The sequence below is a fragment of the Sus scrofa genome, chromosome 10, assembly GCF_000003025.6.
Source record: "Sus scrofa isolate TJ Tabasco breed Duroc chromosome 10, Sscrofa11.1, whole genome shotgun sequence".
In the NCBI taxonomy this organism is placed as follows: domain Eukaryota; kingdom Metazoa; phylum Chordata; class Mammalia; order Artiodactyla; family Suidae; genus Sus; species Sus scrofa.
Genome location: NC_010452.4, coordinates 47,158,743 through 47,176,956, shown reverse-complemented (window position 1 = coordinate 47,176,956; position 18,214 = coordinate 47,158,743). Strand labels below are relative to the sequence as shown.

The following is an 18,214-nucleotide window of genomic DNA, read 5'->3' as shown; positions in this document are numbered from 1 at the left end:
TGAGCTGTGGTGTAAGTCTCAGATGTGGCTCGGATCCCACGTTGCTGTGGCTCTGGCGTAGGGCGGCAGCTACAGCTCCGATTAGACCCCTAGCCTGGGAACCTCCATATGCCGTGGGAGTGGCCCAAGAAATGGCAAAAAGACAAAAAAAACAAAACAAAACGAAAAAAGGGTACATAAAGAGGAGGATGCTACAGAGGAAATGGAAGAGGAGGATGTGGAAAGAGAAGGGAAACCGGGAGAGCACGAGGTCTCAGAAGTGCAAGGATGTGAGAACGTTCTAGAAGGCAAGGTGCTCTCTCAACAGTGGTAAACGGTCAAGTGCAACTGCTGAGAGGTCAAGTGAGAAAGAGCCCAAGGAAGCACCTTCTGGATTTAATAACAGAGAGGGTGGCCTCCCTGCAAGGCTGGCCTCACAGCTGGGGACCTCTGCCGTCCCCCCGCGCCGAAGGGCCACACACAGGGTTGAATGCATTGCTGTCGCCATCCTGAACTTAATAATTTTTGAACAGGGAGCCCCACCCTGTTATTTTGCCCTGAGACCACATTCTGTAGCTAATTCTGCCTCTGAGATCAGTTTCAATAAAGTGGTAGGGATTTTTTTTTTTTTTTAACAAATAAAAAAGAAGATATTGGTTTAAGGAGTGAATGGAAATGAGCAGCCTGAGATGTGGTGGACAGACTAAGGTGACCCTCAGCAATCTCATCTCCCACTGCTCACCCCTCAGTTTAATTCCTTCCTCTGAGTGTGGGCAGGATCTGGGACTCACTTCTAACCAAGAGAGTGAGGCAAAGGTGTCGGGGTAGCACTCCCATGATTCCACCTTGCTGGAATGGCTCTCTCTCCCTCCCTCACCATCTGGGAGGAAGGAAGCTGCCATGCAGTAAGTGAAACCCCCTTTTGTCACAGAAGTTCAGTGACCTCTAGGAACCGAGGGTGACCTAGGTCCCACCACTGCGAGTAAATGCTTTGTGCCAACAACCTCAGTGAGCTTAGCAGCAGATTCTTCCCCGGTTGAGCCTCTGATGAGACCACAGCCCTGGTGCCCTGTGGCCTGCAGCCTGATGAGCTATGCCTGGATTCCTAACCCATGAAAACTCTGAGATAAGAAATGTGTATCCTTTTAAGGCACAAAGTTTATGCTTATTTATTGTGCAGCAGTGATGATTCCTACAAGCCAGAAAGTAGAACATCCTCTCCAAAAGTCTCATCACAGAGAAGGCAGGAGAAAGTGGCAGCTAAGAGAGGAGATACTGGGGAAGGCTTGGGTTTCATGGTGCTTGTTCTATTTTGTTTCTGCTTTAAGATAGGAGCCACCTGAGCATTCATAAATCTTCATGAGACAGAAACACCAGGACAGAGGCTGAAATGGGAAGAGGGAGAGGATGGCTGCAGAAAGAATGATTTTTACAAAGTGAGGGAGGTGGATGCCTCTGGCAGTATAAACAGAAAAATGAGAATGGGATCCAGGAGCAAGCAGATTTGCAAAGGGGCAGTGGGAAAAGAAGGGCCTTCACATGACTGTTTTACTGGCCGTGAAAAGAGCATCTGCTGACAGTGAAGAGCAAGCAGGAGGGATGGGGCTGACAATGCAAATGGAGATTTGAAAAGGGTTGAGAGAACTTGGAAAATAGGCACCCTGGGGCGTGAGCGTGTTGATGAGGAAACTGCTGCATCTCCAGGCAGTGCTGAAGGCAGGGACCAGACTTCACAGCAGCATCTGTGGGACTTTCTCTGGCAAAACCTGGCAGTCCAGGGACAGGATCAGGGACCGTGAGCTGCCAGATCCCTCAGGGTTGGGATGTGCCAGGATGGCAGCTGGGATGCGTTTCAGTGGATTGCTAAGTGTGCAGGTGAAAAGCTGGTCAGGGAACTAGAAGAGCAGAGGTGGGGAGTGAAGGAAACGCAGCGTGAAAGCAGAGACCACACCTGGAGATGGACCTGGAAAGACCTACCTCTGCTTTTGGTTTTGTTGTTGTTTTGTTTTGTTTTGTTTTTGCTTTTTTGGGCCAAACCTGTGGCATATGGAAATCCCCAGGCCAGGGGTCGAATCAGAGCTGCAGCTGCAGGCGTACACCACAGCCATGGCCACAGCAACGTGGGATCCGAAACCACATCTTTGACCTACACCACAGCTTGTGGGAACGCTGGATCCTTAACCCCGAGCAGGGCCAGGGATTGAATCCGCATCCTCATGGAAACTAGTCGGGTTTATTACTGCTGAGGCACAGAAAGACCTAACTCTGAAGATAGCAGGGAGAATCTGTCAGATGAGCTAGAAGGATAGGAGTTTCTGGCCAGTGGAGGGGAACCCATGGATTCGAGGTCAGGAGCAATTCCTACCACTAACAAGGTCTGGAATAGTGATTCATGGTGGCCCACTCCTCCCAGTGTGAGCACGAAAAGTCCCATGTCCTGGGAAAGGCCCTAGCCCCAGGAAGGGATGATTTAAAAATTGAAAGCCCAGAGTTCCCACTGTGGTACAGTGAGTTAACGATCCAACTTGTCTCTGTGGAGATGCAGGTTTGATCCCCAGCCCAGTGCAGTGGGTTAAGGCTCTGGCATTGCTGCAGCTATGGTGCTAGTCTGTAGGTTGCAGCTGTGGTTCGGATTCGATCCCTTTCCCAGGAACGTCCATATGCCACAGATGCAGCCAAAAAAGAAATAAAAAATCAAACTGAAAGCACCTCATCAAGGAAAGTCCCACCCCCAAGTCCTGGGCAAATGGGACTGCTAGTCACCCACCTTCAGCTGTAATTAGCCATGGAGCCCTCACAACTACTGAATGTGGAGCAGAAGATGGCCAGCCAGGTGCCCAAACATGCAAAGAGTGAGGAGACATGACCAGTACATACATCACAGCTCCAGAGATCAGAGACAGAACGTGATGGATGTCAGCCTCCAGGAGCAGGGGCAGAGGAGCAAGGACCTGAGAGTCAGGAAGATCAGGGCCACACATGGAGGGTGGGAAAAGGGGTGATGTCCTCTCACAAAGGCACCAGCCAGGGTCAGGCCGAGTAGGACCAGGAGGTGAAGTCAAGACTTCAGAGGAGGGAGTTCCCACTGTGGCTCAGCAGGTTAAGAACTAGTAACCATGAGGATGCGGGTTTGATCCCTGGCTTCACTCAGTGGGTTAAGGATCAGGCATTGCTGTGTCTGTGGTGTAGGCCAGCAGCTACAGCTCCCATTTGACCCTGAGCCTGGGAACCTCCATATGCCACAGGTACGGCCTTAAAACATAAACAAAAAACAAAAAAGACTGCAAGGGGAGTAGGAGCTGGCTGATGGTAGAACAAGCATCACAGCACAGGGGCGACGTCTAGGATCAGAGGGGGAAGCACAGAACCGACCTCGGAGGAAAGTTCCAGGAATCCCAGGGCTGGGGATCCCACCAAGGCAACTGCAGGGAGGAAGGGAGGGGTTGAGGTAACCCCACGTGGGTCACAGGATGGGGGGCTGGTGATATTCTAAACGGCAACTACCAGAGAGCTGGTGTCCCACATTCTGTGTGATCGAAGCACAGGTGTATTTTGACACACTGACATTTCAATCTGGTATAAAGATTCATCCTGAAGAAGAGAGATGAGGAATTTCGGAAGCTCCAGAATGAGTTCCTCTGGTCCTTGTCTGAAAGTCCTTTCCACGTGGGAAAAGAATCTGATAGAGAATGTGTGTGTGTGTGTGTGTGTGTATGTGTGTGACTGGGTCCCTTTTACAGCAGGAATTACCACAGCCTTGGAAACGAAGGCCACTTCAATAAAACGTAAAAAAAAATTTTAAAAAAATTTTAAAAAAAGTCCTTTTCTCTTGGGATTCAATTCCCATATGTCGTTCTCCTAAGTAATCGTCTTCGTTCTGAGAGTCAAACCTTCACCCAATCCTGAAAACACCTCCTTGAATCTCTCACCTTTCCCTCGTAACGTGTTATCTGAATGCAGAAGACCTTCATGGATATACGGATAATCTGTAATTAATAAAGAGAGTGCAGAAACACATTTCTTGACAATAAAACGCCAGAGTTATCACATCACCGTAGAGGAGGAGAGGGTGAGCATGTGCTGTGTTGTGTTTTCTGTCCTATGTGTGTGTGTGCGTGCGTGCATATGTGTTAAGATTATACCATCTGAAGAGTGAAGTCCTACGGAAGACAGAAAAAAATTCAACAGTAAAACAGCAAAAACTTTATAGTCTTATTTAGAAAAAAAATAGGTGCAGAAAAATCTCAACTCAAGAACAATTCAAGTACTTCTGTTTAGGATGACCGTGCTTTCAAGTTGTGGAAGAGACAGAATTAAGCCAGGCCTGGGGTTATAGGACTCCAGTGAAACAAAAAAAGAATAGTTAAGCACACAGGTCACCGGGAGATAGGATGGTTATTCAACATTCAGCACCTGGGAGGGAGATGGGGGGCCGCTGCCTCCTCTCTGACGTGCCCCACGCGCTCCCCACGCTCCCTATCAATTCAATACAGGGCTTCCTGAAGGTGTGGGACTCGCAGGCCTCACAGTGGTGCTTCTGCAGTTTCCCAGGATCCAGGGAGGGGACAGTCAGACAGAGCCTCGGGCCCAACACCCGACTTTGTGGGCTGGGAAAGCCAGAGGCCTGACCAAAACCAGAACACGGAGGCCGGCACAGAAACCTCCACCAGCTAAGCCCATTTTCTCCTAGGGTGGTTACCAATAGATATGTCTACGTCACTTTCCTCAGTTACAGGAAGAAAATTCTATAAACAACAGCTTTCTGACGTCAAGACAGTATTACTTCAGATGACATACATTGCTGCTATTGAAAATTTTATTTTTATATAAATAAATACCAATGCACAAGGCAGGTGAATGCTCTACGTTAACTAGGAGAGCCCAGACTCTTTTTTTAAGGGAAAGATGTAACCCAGAAGGACCCTACAGGACCTTGGGCAGGGGTGGGGGTGGGGGGCAGGCCCTTCCCCCATATCCTCTGCTTTAGCTCCTCTCCCAAGTATAACAGCTTCTTGGATGTTACAGGAACATCTTGACCTGACCTCTGTGGGCAGCTCTGAGAACAAAGGATTTCTGCACCAAGAAGCTGGCAACAACCAACCCTACTCCTCCCTCACCTTGCCTTTAAAAATCTTTTGCAATTTTGGTTCAGGGAGTTCAGGCTATTTGGGGGGCACAAGCGTCCTGTCTCTTGCAAGGCCCTGCCATAAAACTTTCCCTGCTCCATTCTCCGACATTTCTATTTGTGTGGCCCCATTGTGTGTCAGGCATGTGCGATGGACACCCAGACTTGCATTAACAAGGACACTGCAAAAGCACCTAGCCAAAAAAAAAAAAAAAAGAAAGAAAAAAGAAAAATGGTGGTTGTGTGTATGGTCTTGTGTGTGTGTGTGTGTTGATCTGTTTGTCTAGATCATCACCAAATATTTGTGCACTCCTGAGCCAGGCAGGAGTGTGGAGCAGCAGGTGGCAACACAACTCAAAACCATGGTGGAAATTTATGACACCACGATGAAGGAGAAGATTTAAATCCCTTTTCTCAGTAGACAGGCAATAACAGAGACTGAAAATACTGTTTCCGTGATGGACAGCCAAGAAAGCATCTTTCCGAAACACTATCACGGAACACACGGCAAATTAAAACCAAAGCATATCCGAGTGTTTTGCTGCTGTTTTCACGAGCTTGTGCGTTTTTTTTTTTTTTTTTTTTTAATACCCACAACTACCAGGGAAAAAGCGGCGACAAGGAACAAAACAACTGCAAAGCAAGTGCTATTTTGCAAAAAATGAAATACTTCAAAATATACATCAGTCCTGTAATTTTCATTGGAGAGTCACACTGTACAGGAAGTGGGGATCTTCAAAGAAACAGCATAATTTAATCCCCAGGAGCCCAGACACGGAAAGGAGTATGGATAAAATCATGGAGACTAAATTTACTGAACATCAAAAGGTATTTTTAAAAGGTGATCCAGAGTTTGACAGATAGATGAGCATTTGAAGAAATCATCAGAAAAAAAAAAAGACTTTTATCACTGCAAGAAAGAGAAACAGTCTCTCCACTTTTTTGCGGGGAGGAGGGGTGGGGTGGTGCCAAGCCTGTCGCATTCAGAGGTCCCTGGGCCAGGGATCAAACCTGTGCCACAGCAGCAACTAGAGTAGCTGCAATGACAATGCCTTATCCTCAACCCGCTGCGCCACAAGGGAACTCTGAGACAGCCTCTCACAGAGCTCTCTCCTAGGCAAAGACACGACATCCAAGACTATAACAAGACATGACTTTTTCTTTAGTCTTGTGTAGGTCTGCTGTTTTGTTAAACCCACGAGCTCAACTGCACACATCTGAAGAACTAGATTATTCAATGACCCCAGGGGAAGATCTCAAGGCTTATTCTGACCTCAGATACACACTTTGTTTAGACTTGCATTGTGAACATTCAGAGGTTTAAAAACCATCCTTTAGTCAGACAAAGTTTGCCAGAAAATCAACCCACACTTGTCACGTATTCAAGGCATAAGCCACCAAAGGTTATAGAGAATGAACACTAACCTCTTTGGATATTTGCAAGGCTCCTTATTGAAGGCAACAAATAAAAAAGATCACAGTAAGAAAGCACCTCCCAACAGGAGTACTTTTTCTCCAGTGGTAACACAGAGCACTCGGAACAAGAACCTAGCACCACCACCCCCTCCCCCGACCAAGCAGCGCTCTTTCTGGAAATCAAAAAAGTCAGAGTTAAAGTTCAAAGGGAGACACTGTAGCAACTTTAGAACTGGCAGCAGAGTCTGCATACCCATCTGTGTGTGCAACCCAATGACCTCATCAGGCTTAGAAACAAGCGCAAACAATGAAAAACAAACTGTTCCAACTCCCGTACCAGTTACTGACCTTCCAGACCAATGGAACACGCTGTCTCTGGCAGCACACGTGGACTGTGCAGAAAACACCAGCAGAGCTCGGGAGCTGATACTCTCTACACAAGTTAAGTGAAATGTATTAGGGAAACACACACACACACACAAACACACGCAGCCACACACTGAGATCTCCCCAGGCCTGCAGGTGCACTGCCCCCAGCCCAACATTCACTCACCTTGATCATGCTGGACCCATCTCTCCCACTACTTAAACCCCTCCCCACCCCCAACTAGTGGAGGTGGAGTTTGTAACCTCCTCTGTGGTTTGTAACCACCACAAGCCCTAGAGCATACAGCTTTGAGGCAACACAAACCTGCACGCCTAAGGATCCTAATTCATGGGCATTTCTATTTCATGAACTATACTGGGATTTTTCTCTTTGAGGGGGGGAGGCGTTTAATACAGTGAGAAAAAATGGCATCAGGGGAAGAGGGCCTTGAGCGCTAATCCCACGTCTTTTTTTTTTCTTTTTTTTTTCTTTTTAAGGCTCCACTCGTGGCATGTGGAAGTTTTTAGGCGAGGGGTTGAATTGGAGCTGCAGCTGCCGGCCTACGCCACAGCCACAGCCATGCCAGATCCGAGCTGCTCTGCAACCTACGATGCAGTTTGTGGCAACACTGGATCCTTAACCCACTGAGCCAGGTCAGGGATCAAACCCACACTGTCAGGGACACTACGTAAGGTTCTTAACCCACTGAGCCACAATGGGAACTCCTTGGTCCCAATTCTGTCCAAATGCTTGAATGGCCTCTAGGTTGTAGGGTCTGCCCCTCAAAACCAAGGCAGTTTCCTTCAAGTTCTGGATTGTTGGTACTGTATTAGTAAGAAACAGAAAATCTAGATCAAGGCGGGGGGGGGAAATGGCAACTGCAGAGGCAGGTATGAGATGTAACATTCAGTGAGCTGACTTTGGCTCTGGCCCATGGTCCCCTCCAATCCTGCCTCAAACCCAACACACGGGAGCTGCAGGCTCTCCCAGAAAGCAGCCCTGTTTCATTCAGTGCCTGGGGTGGTGGAGAGGCCCAGAGAGACAGAGACAGGAGAGAGAGGTCCCAAGGAAAACCCTGAACACTGTTTACAAACAATGCTGTCTGCTTCACATTGGCTTCACTCAAATTCCTTCCAAGTGCATCACTGCAGACATGTGACACTTAAAACAAACAAGCAGGCCCATGAGTTAATCTGCTCTTCCTGCTCCTTCTTACATAGTCAACCCCTCCCAAAACACAGGAAACACCCCAGAGCCCTCTACGTGAGCCGTGTCAGAAGACCTGGAGAAACGTGAGTTTCACTCTACTCTACCTTTAAAAAAATGTAAAAAACCAACAGGATTCAGTACAACACACTTTCACCCGTTTCACAAAACAGGATTGATCCCTAATACGCACCCACATTTCCTAGTATATTTTATATTTTAAAATGAGTTCCCATTGTGGTGCCATGGGTCAAGGATCTGAAGTCTCTGCAGCAGCTCAGGTCGCTGCTAAGGCACAGGTTTGATATCCATCCTGGCACTGTGGCATAGGTCGCAGCTTAAGCTCAGATTCCATCCCTGACCCCTGAACTTCCCCTGATGCCATTTTTTCTTGCTGCGGTTGTGGCAAAAAAAAAAAAAAAAGCCACTTGTGACCCACAGTATAAACATCAGAGTTAGAGGAGTTCCCGTCATGGCGAATAGAAACGAATCCGACTAGGAACCATGAGGTTGTGGGTTCGATCCCTAGCCTCACTCCGTGGGTTAAGGATCCGGCATTGCCATGAGCTGGTGGTGTAGGTCACAGATGCAGCTCAGATCCCGTGTTGCTGTGGCTGTGGTGTAGGCCGGGCAGCTGCAGCTCCAATTCCATCCCTAGCCTGGGAACCTCCATATGCCGAGGTGTGGCCCTAAAAAGCAAAAAAATAAAAAGTCAGCGTTAGAGCCATCAAAAGATGAATGTGTCAACAAAATGCAGCACATACATGCAATGCAATACTACTCAGCCTCAAAAAAGAATGCAATTCTAACACATGCTACCCGTGGATGAACCCGTCGAAGGCCTCATGTTAGGTGAAGTAAATCAAGCCAGAAGAAGAAGAACATCGTATGATTCCACTTTCATGACATACCCAGAGTCATCGTCTTCATAGGGATGGAAAGAAGAATGGTGGTTGCCAGGGGCTGGGGAGAGGGGTAAGCGGGGAGTTAGTATTTAATGAGCATAGGATTTCCATTTGGGGAGATGAAAAAGTTCTGAGATGGGTGATGGGGGTGGTTGCACAACAACGTGAATGGCCTGAATGTCACTGAATTGAACACCTAAAAATGGGGAAGATGTAATAGTATACATATTTTATCAGAGTAAAAAACACAAATTAAAAGAAAACCGAGTTGAAGGCAGAACAGCAGGGGAATTTCTTTAAAAGATGAAGGCTTTCTATCCTCTGGGACACTGAAGTCGGCACCATGGGCAAGAAATCTGTAATGTGAAGCATTAAGGTGAGATAACACAAGACAGATGTATTGGTCCCTGGCCCCAGTTCCCTGCACAGAATTGCTCAAAAAGAGCAACTGGGGGCATCTCTTCTTCTAACATTTCGTCTCCACTCCTGTCCCTTACACAAGGCTCCTGAAACCCTTGCAAATTCCTAAGTGATGAGAGCACTGCGTGCATCCTTTGTTCCAACGAGGTGACTCTGGGTGGGCTCCTGGATGGGAGCCCCTAATCAGAAAGACCAGGCCATGAGTAGAAGCTCAGAATTCTTAGCGCACCTCCCCCCCCCCCCACTTCTCTAGAGAGGGGAGAGGGGCTGGATATGGAATTAATTACTGAGCATGCCTCTGCGAGGAAGCGGCCATCAAAATCCCCCACGTATGGGGTGCAGAGTGCTTCCTATACATGAACATGGCCATGTATGAGGAGGGTGACATACCCCAAATCCATGGAGACAGGAGCTCCCGGGCTCGGGGCCCGCCCAGAGCTTGCCCTTTGTTATCTCTTCATCTCAACGTTCATCTGTATCCTTGACCATATCCTTTTAAAAACTGGTAAACGGGGAGTTCCCGTTGTGGTTCGGGGGGTTAAGAACCCGACTAGTATCCATGAGGATGTGGGTTCAATCCCTGGCCTCGCCCAGTGGATTAAGGATCCGGCCCTGCCACAGAGCTGCAGCACAGGTCGCAGATGCAGCTCACATCTGGTGTGGCTGTGGCTGTGGTGTAGGCCGGCAGCTGCAGCTCCAATTCAACCCCCACCCAGGAACTTCCATATGCCACAGATGCAGGAAGGAAGGGAGGGAGGAAGGGAGAGAGGCAGGAAGAGAAGGAAAAGAAACAGTACATGTTAAGTGGTTCCGGAGCTCTGTGGGCTTTCTGGCTGATAACTGAATCCAAGGGGGCAGAGGTCACGGGGACCTCCAAGGTGCAGCCCCGTCGGACGTGGAGGTAACATACCACTTGAGATGGGCATGTCAGGAGGGGAGGGGGCTGTGTCAGGGGACCGAGCGCCAGGTATGCAGGATCACAGCTGAGCTCCCCTGCCGACACCAGCTGGGGTCACAGAGCAGGACGCAGTGGGGGAAGATCCCCAAACATCTGGCGCCAGAAGTGTGAAGGGTGGCAGCAGCGTGAGAGTGAAAGAGAAACAGAGAAGGCAAGGTGGGACCCTTTTTTCCTAAAATAATTAGAATCTCTAAGAGTGTGCTCAACGCACACAGCTGAACCTTCGTTTTCCAACCATACAACAGACCCAAGGATGTTTACCGTGAAAAATTAGAGCAAACTCATGCTCAAAGAATACTTGTTGATGAAAAAGTTGAAACACTATGAAAACTTGAGTTTAGAAGAAGGGAAATAATCAGACGACTGAATAGAGAAAAGCTTTCAGTAGATTAACACTTCAGGTATTTTGGGATCAGCAACGCGTCATCTCTATTAAAAACGAGGAAACGGAAGAAACTAAAGACACTGATTTCAAGCAGTGGGTCAAGATGAAAATAATCATGCAAGACTTTTTTGATCAAAAAACTGTTTCTTTTTAGGAGTTCCCTGGTGATCTTAGTGGTTAGGATTTGGCATTTTCACCAGTGCAGCCTGAGATCAATTCCCCAGTCTGGGAACTGAGCTCTCACATCAAGCTGCAGCCCACCAGGGCAAAAAGAAAAAAAATACATATATACATACATATATATGTGTGTGTGTGTGTGTGTGTATATATATATATATATAATAAAAATATTGATAAATGCTTCTTTTTAAAAAACTCCATTTCATTTCAAAGATACACTATGTTCGCCCTTGCCCTGTCAAGTTGAGATCTGAGGATTCCAGCTTCAGGATGATAGGAGGGATCTTTCTCCGCCACCCTAATTTCAGACTCAGTTTCCCCAGCCGCCCTTTAGCCTTAGCTCTTTAAACTTGTACTGATGCCGAGACAACACACGGCCCCAGCAGGAACTCTGGTTAAGTTGGCCCAAAGTTTTCAACCGCAAATATGAAGAAATGTATTTATGCAGAATCCACCGTTTTCTCTTCACATGCAACTCTGGGATGAGAGTCATTTTCTTCTCTAAATACACAATGGTGGGCAGTTAATATTTCCGTGGCTGTGGCAGGCCAGGAAATACAAGGAGTCCAAGGAAGCTTTGGTAAAGGTATAGTCACTGATTCCACCAAAGAACAGCTCCTTTCCCCGGTTCTCCTCCCAAGTGAATTCAGAACTGAAGCTGACACCGATTTCTATGTTTAAACAGGCATCAGGGGCTCTGAGACTCTAGGCCCAGAGCGAGGGCGTGGGAGATACAAAGTGTTCTTCCCATCAGGAAAGTTCAATAAGCAAAACGGTACCCACTTTGCTTCCAAGAGAATGAGCAACTACTTGCTCTAACATATCTGTTAACTCAAAGGACAAGCCTTGCCTCCCTAACTGGATATAATAAGCTCCCAAGGGTAAATATCCAGCCTCCTTACCTTTGCCCTAGACGGTGGGTCTTTTGTTTAAATTTTTTTTTTGCTTTTTAGGGCCCCACTGGCGGCATATGGAGGTTCCCAGGCTAGGGGTCAAATCGGAGCTGTAGCCACTGGCGTACACCACCACAGCCGCAGCAACACAGGATCTGAGCCGTGTCTGCAACCTACACCACAGCTCATGGCAACACCGGATCCTTAACCCACTGAGCAAGGCCAGGGATCGAACCTGTGTCAGATTGGTTTCCGCTGAGCCAGGATGAGAACTCCAGGACTGTGGGTCTTATGTTAGGAGTTTAATGACCACTAGCTTACTAATACATTCCAACAACTCAACCTATTTTTCCTCTTCCTTCACTGTGTCAAACCTCTTTGAGTAATTTTCTCAATGTTAGCAATATAGTGAAGGAAAGTCTAGAATCAGCAAGCTCCCTCTCTATCACAGATACAATTTCCTTTGGCAAGTATGCAATAATACCACGATCTTATAAAGATGATCAGTCTTCACTGGAAGAAGCAAAAAATCCATCTCATGGGAGTTCCCGATGTGGCCAATGGGTTAATAATTCAGCTTGTCTCTGTGGACGTACAGGTTTGATCCCCGACCCAGTGAAGTAAGTTAAAGATCCCTAACTGCAGCTGTGGTGTAGGTCACAGCTGTGGCTTGGATTCAATCCCTGCCCCAGGAACTTCTATATGCTGCAGGTACAGCCATTAAAAAACAATAATAATAAAAATTAAAAAGGGAGTTCCCATTGTGGCTCATCAGTAATGAACCCAACTAGTATCCATGAGGATGTGGGTTGAATCCCTGGCCTCGCTCAGTGGGTTAAGGATCCAGCATTGCCATGAGCTGTGGTGTAGGTCACAGACTTGGCTCAGATCCTGCACTGTTGTGGCTGTGGTGTAGGGCTGTGGTGTAGGGCGGCAGCTGAAGCTCCAATGTGGCCCCTAGTCTGGGAACCTCCGTATGTTCCACATGTGGCCCTAAAAAGCAAAACAAAACAAAAAACTCCATAGGAAGCAACAAGAGGGCACTGACAAGGCAAGAAAAGACTCAAACTACACCTCAGTCACTAGAAACAAGTATTATTTAGGAATTCCTATGAGTAAGAGAAAAACACAACAATTACAGAAGAGATTAAAATGAAGGAAAAAGAGGCAGATGAAAAACATGTACATCCTGCCTGACAAATCACTACAAACACTCAGCAGCAGAATCAAATGTCAAGGAAAGAACGCAGCAGTTTAAATCACCTGGGATTTACCACTATCTTAAGCGGCTTTTCCAATCAGGCTCTCCGCAAAGTACAGAATATTTCCATCCCAATACATGCTAAAATTAAGGGCCCTGTTCACAAATTTCTTTGTTTGGTCCTTTTAGGACCCCACCTGCGGCATATAGAGGTTCCCAGGCTAGGGTGGAATAGAAGCTACAGCTGCTGGCCTACCCCACAGCCACAGCAACGCTTGATCTGGGCCATGTCTGCGACCTACACCACAGCTCATGGCAACGCCAGATCCTTAACCCACTGAGCAAGGCTAGGGGTTGAATCCACATCCTCACTGATACTAGTCAGATACTTTTTCGCTGAGCCACAATGGGAACTCACCCTCCTCCTTTTTTTTCTTGTTCACAAATTTCATTTTAGGACTTTACCAAAATTACAACACACACACACACACTCACTTTATATTAATTTCTACAGGCCTCTCAGAAAACCGCCCAGTACCAGACACCTGGAAAAGACCCACTCTGTATTATTATTTTATTGTTAATATTATGTTATATATATTATATTAAGCTCAAGTGGTAATTAAACTGATCTTCTAAGGGGAAAGATATCTCCTTAACTGCTTATGAAATAGTTACCAATTTGACACTCCAATTTTGAAAGCTAATTGATTAAAATATAAGCTTCTCAAAAGTATGTTCAGCTATTTCAGCCTCACTTGAAAACATCCACAACAGCTATTATAAATCTTTGAACATAGGAAGGTGCCAAGTTACTGCAGGAAAACCCAAATTGTTTGGAGAAAGCAATGCTTAAGAAATTATCTTTTAATATGCAGATGCAAGCTATCTGGATTCCCTACAACAGCTGCATACTTATTTTAAAGCCTTCTAGTGCAAAGTAACCAAAATCTTCCAACTGGAATAAACCAGATAAAACCAGGGAGAAAGTTATCTCAAAACTGTACTCTGATTATTTACAGGTTCCTACCTCCCTACCCAGCTGGCAACTACCCTAAAATTGCTTCCTGGGGCTTATCAGCCAAAGAAATGAAAATTCTACCTAGGCAAGTAAAGAAATTTCTGTCAGGTACCTTCCTCAAGCAAAAACACACAAGGCAACAGAACTTGCAAGCCAAGTTGGCTCCTTAATACCTCTCATGAGGAGATGAGGGGGAGAAAACTTTGTCATTCTCCAGTTCTCTCCGAAGACGGTTCAGGATACCTCAAAGTCAGTCATACGCTGCAACTAGATAAACAGAATTGAAAAGCTAAGGCCACACTACAGAAGATACAGCCAGAGGGCTGGGGAGTTTGGGGCTGGCAGAGGCAAACTATTCCATTTAACCGGGAAAAGCAAAGAGGTCCTACTGCAGGGCCCAAGGACTATGTCCACCTCTTGGGATAGACCATGAGGGATGAGAAGAAAGAGAATGTATGTGTATGACAGGGCCACTCTGCTGTACAGCAGAAACTGACACCACACTGTAAATCAACCGTAACAAAATAAATTTTAAAAATAAAGAAGAAAAAGAAGAAACAGCCAACGTGGGATCCAACAGGAATAACATACTCTCCAGATCCAAGTGCTAAAAGTGATTTTGAGCTTCCTAGTGGCCAGGATGCCAAAAAAACTTAAGATACTTCTCATCAGAAAAAAAAAAAAAAAAAAAAAAAAAAAAAAAAAAAAAAAGGCAAGTCATCTTCCTTCTCAAGAGAAAGAAAAAAAATAGGGTCTAACAAAAAGTCCCCCACTTGGACCTTATATAAATTACATAAAAACTGGCAACAGAGCGACTAACAGTCTGTGTTCATTTACCCACAGATAAAAGTACACTCAACACAAGGCTTGTTTTCTATATGAAAAACAGACAGACAGACAGACAAACTGTTAAAGACCAAAGGACTTAGATTAGGCCTGGCTCTTAATTCACAGACCTTTCATTCATTAGAATTCACTGAAAGGAAATGCTAACTTAATCCACACTTTTGGCTCCCAAGATTCTGACTTCAGGCCATGATGGAACCTCAAATAATATATTCTGCAGAATGTTCTTTTCCTCTGCCAGCTGAGAGGACAGACAATTAGCTCCCCCCAGTGATTAAAACCTGACCTCGGAGTTCCCGCTGTGGTGCAACAGGATCAGCGGCGTCTTGGGAGCGTTGGGACCTCAGGTTCAACCCCCAGCCAGGGACAGTCTGTTAAGGATCCAGCATTGCTGCAGCTGTAGCTTGGATCGAGACTGCGGCTTGGATCTGATCCATGGCCCAGGAACTCCCTAAACCATGGGCAGCCAAAAAAGAAAAAAAGAAAAAAAAGAAAAAAAAAAATCTAATGACCTCTTTTCCTGCACAGCTTTGAAGCAGGAAAAAACATCTCACCCACAAAGCAGTGTCTCTGTGCTGGAAACACAGGTTTGGTGGACTCCTGGTTCTGGTGGTGGGACGAGACAGGAGGAAGGCAGGTGAGAAGCCAGTGAGCAGACAAGGTGTCTGCCATGCACCTGAGCAAGTGTCAAGAGGCCTCGTGTGCAGGGTAAGAAGGTGCAGGTGCCGGGGCTGGATCTGTCAGGGGGGATGGAGAGGCCTCAGTAGCCAGGATGAGCTTTCCAGAGAGTGCGGCCCTGGAGGGCCTGTCCAGCCCCAGGCAAGCGTGAGCTTGAACTGTTTAGGAAAAACCGAAAAGAAGCCAGTGTGGCTGGAGCTCATGCAAGAGGAAAGTGACTGGAAACTGGGTCAGGGAGGTGGCAGGGCAAGGCCAGCTTCTGAGCCCTCACTTGAAGGAGCGGCTGACTGAGGTCTCAGAGTTCCAAGGCACCAACACAGGGGAATCGGCTGGCCTGAAAGAAGCTTAAAGCAGACCCCCTCCCCTGCCTGCCTGATAAAGCCATCGGGCTTCATCTGCAGCGGTCCACACCTGCAGCAGTTTTGAAATCAAAGCCCAGTGACTGTAAGGAGACAGGTTATAGGGAGCAGAGGGTGACTGTTTAAGCTTGTGTGCGAGGGATGAATTCGGAGGATGGGATTAACACCTACACACTACTGTATATAAAACAGCTAACTAACAAGGACCTGCTGTCTAGCACAGAGACATCTCTTCAATATTCTGTAATAACCTATACGGGAAAAAAAAGAATACATGCATATGTGTAACTGATTCCCTCTGCTGTACACCTGAAACTAATACAACATTGTAAATCAACTATACTGCACTAATTTTTTTTTTTTTTTTTTTTTTTTAGGGCCACAGCAGAGGCACATGGAAGTCTCCAGAGCTGCATCCACCGGCCTACGCCACAGCCACAGTCACAGCCATGCGGGATCTGAGTCACGTCTGCGACCTACAGCACAGCTCACGGCAACGCCAGGTCCTCAACCCACTGAATGAAGCCAGGGATCAAACTGATGGATCCTCATGGATGCTACTCGGGTTTGTTATCACTGAGCCATGACAGGAACTCCAAAAAAAATTGATTAAAAAAAAAAAAAAAAAAGAGAGAGAGATTGTGTGGGATGCTTGCCAGGGCTGACAGGTTCAGTTTGGGCACTCTGTTGACGCTGTCTTGGTGATGGCAGATAAAACTGCAGGTACTTTAAGATAAAACTGTATCTTCAAGCAGGAAGTGTATTATCAGCATCCTGTTTTGCTCCAAATTACCCAAGGAATCCGGGTTTTCTGGGCCACTCCCATTTCAAACAGTCTTCCTTGTCAACCCCAGAAAGGCATGCATAGTTCCCAAACAGCTCCCTCTGATCATGATTAGAGATGGTGACAGTCCTCCAGGAGACAGGTCGCAGTTACAAGGCAGCACCAAAGTACTGGGGTTTCTATACCACCAACACTCATGTTTTTTAAGGTGAGAACCGAGTGCTAGCTAGATTACATGCAGGCACTCTGCCGATGCACTAGCTGTGTTCCTGTACAACTCGATCAAGTGTGTACTATTATTTCCCCCCTTTTACCAATCAAGCTAGTAAATGGCAGGTCCAGAAGGGGGCCCAAGCAGGGTGATTCTGAGCCAACCAACTCACCCTGCCCCTCCGGTTAAAGAACCTGGACAGAGAGAAATAAGCATCAGACAGAAGTTACCTGGGGCTGAAAGGGGACATAATCCTTTTCCATTTAGCTAATGAGACCGTCTGGGTCTTATTTCAGATCCAGAGTCGGGCCTCTTTGGGGAAATGTACATAACCCAGAACTAAAGAGACTACAGGGAAAGTATCTGCTGTTCATTAACAAGTGGCATGAGGTGCAGAAGCACAGTACAGGCCACAAAACCCGGAAAATGGGATGCAAGCTCCCCTTCCTGGGCAAGCAATTCCATTTTAATGTCCTTTCATCTAGGAAAGATCACAAGCTGATGGTACAGCTGTCTTATTAAAAAAAAAAAAAAGGGTCACGGAAGTTGTGGCCCAACACAGCACCCCACCTACATCGTAAAGATAGACTGGGTGGGGATGCAGGAAGAGCACCAGGCTCCACCCAACCAGCCTGCACCTTCACGTGCCAACATAAGCCGTCAGAAAGGATGGGGAGAAGTTCAGGATGGAAGTAATTAACCACCAGAAGCAAAGGAAGGGAAAACACGCAGACACATAAAACCATCATCCAATCACTAGAAGGGTCTTCTGCATTTCCACACTGCTGGGGCCCTGCAGCGTATCACAAGGCTGATCTCTTGAGAACCAAGGCCTGGAGACACAGTCTGAAGGAGAGGACAACCCTTTCCCCTAAGAGGATTTGTTGCTTTGTTGTTACGTGTGTGTGTGTTTCAAGGCAAGTCCTTAGGAGGGAGGGTTGTGAGCTCAGGAAATGTGGGACAAAGTGATACAAAAACAAAAGTAGGAGTTCCCTTTGTGGCTCAGCAGATTAAGAACCCGACATAGTGTCAGTGAGGATGTGGGTCTGATCCCTGACCCATTCAGTGGGTTAAGGATCCAGTGTAGCCACGAGCTACAGTGTAGATCGCAAATGAGGCTCGGATCTGGTGTTGCTGTGGCTGTGGTGTAGGCCAGGAGCTATAACTCCAGTTTAGCCCCTGGCCTGGAACTTCCCTGTGTGACAGATGGGGCCCTAAAAAGAAAAGAACAAAACAACAAAAAAAACCCAAAAACAGAAGTAAACGATGCTTTTAAAAGG

General features: G+C 46.8%; 1 protein-coding gene across 4 annotated transcripts in view; it reads right to left on the bottom strand.

The window, feature by feature from the left end:
- Window positions 1-18,214, bottom strand: part of FAM107B (family with sequence similarity 107 member B) — an 82,611-nt gene that overhangs the window by 46,430 nt on the left and 17,967 nt on the right. Inside the window, exons 1-2 of one of the 4 annotated variants that reach the window (XM_021064840.1) lie at window positions 7,074-7,411; window positions 6,869-6,953 (exon numbers count right to left, since the gene is read on the bottom strand). The exons of 2 other annotated variants lie outside the window; for them this stretch is intronic. In XM_021064840.1, the coding sequence (XP_020920499.1) occupies window positions 6,869-6,953; window positions 7,074-7,082 (94 nt within the window). In that variant the 5' untranslated portion in view covers window positions 7,083-7,411. Of the gene's footprint in view, window positions 1-6,529; window positions 6,839-6,868; window positions 6,954-7,073; window positions 7,412-18,214 lie in introns of those variants that run through there. One more of the 4 variants, XM_021064844.1, reaches the window with a different exon arrangement.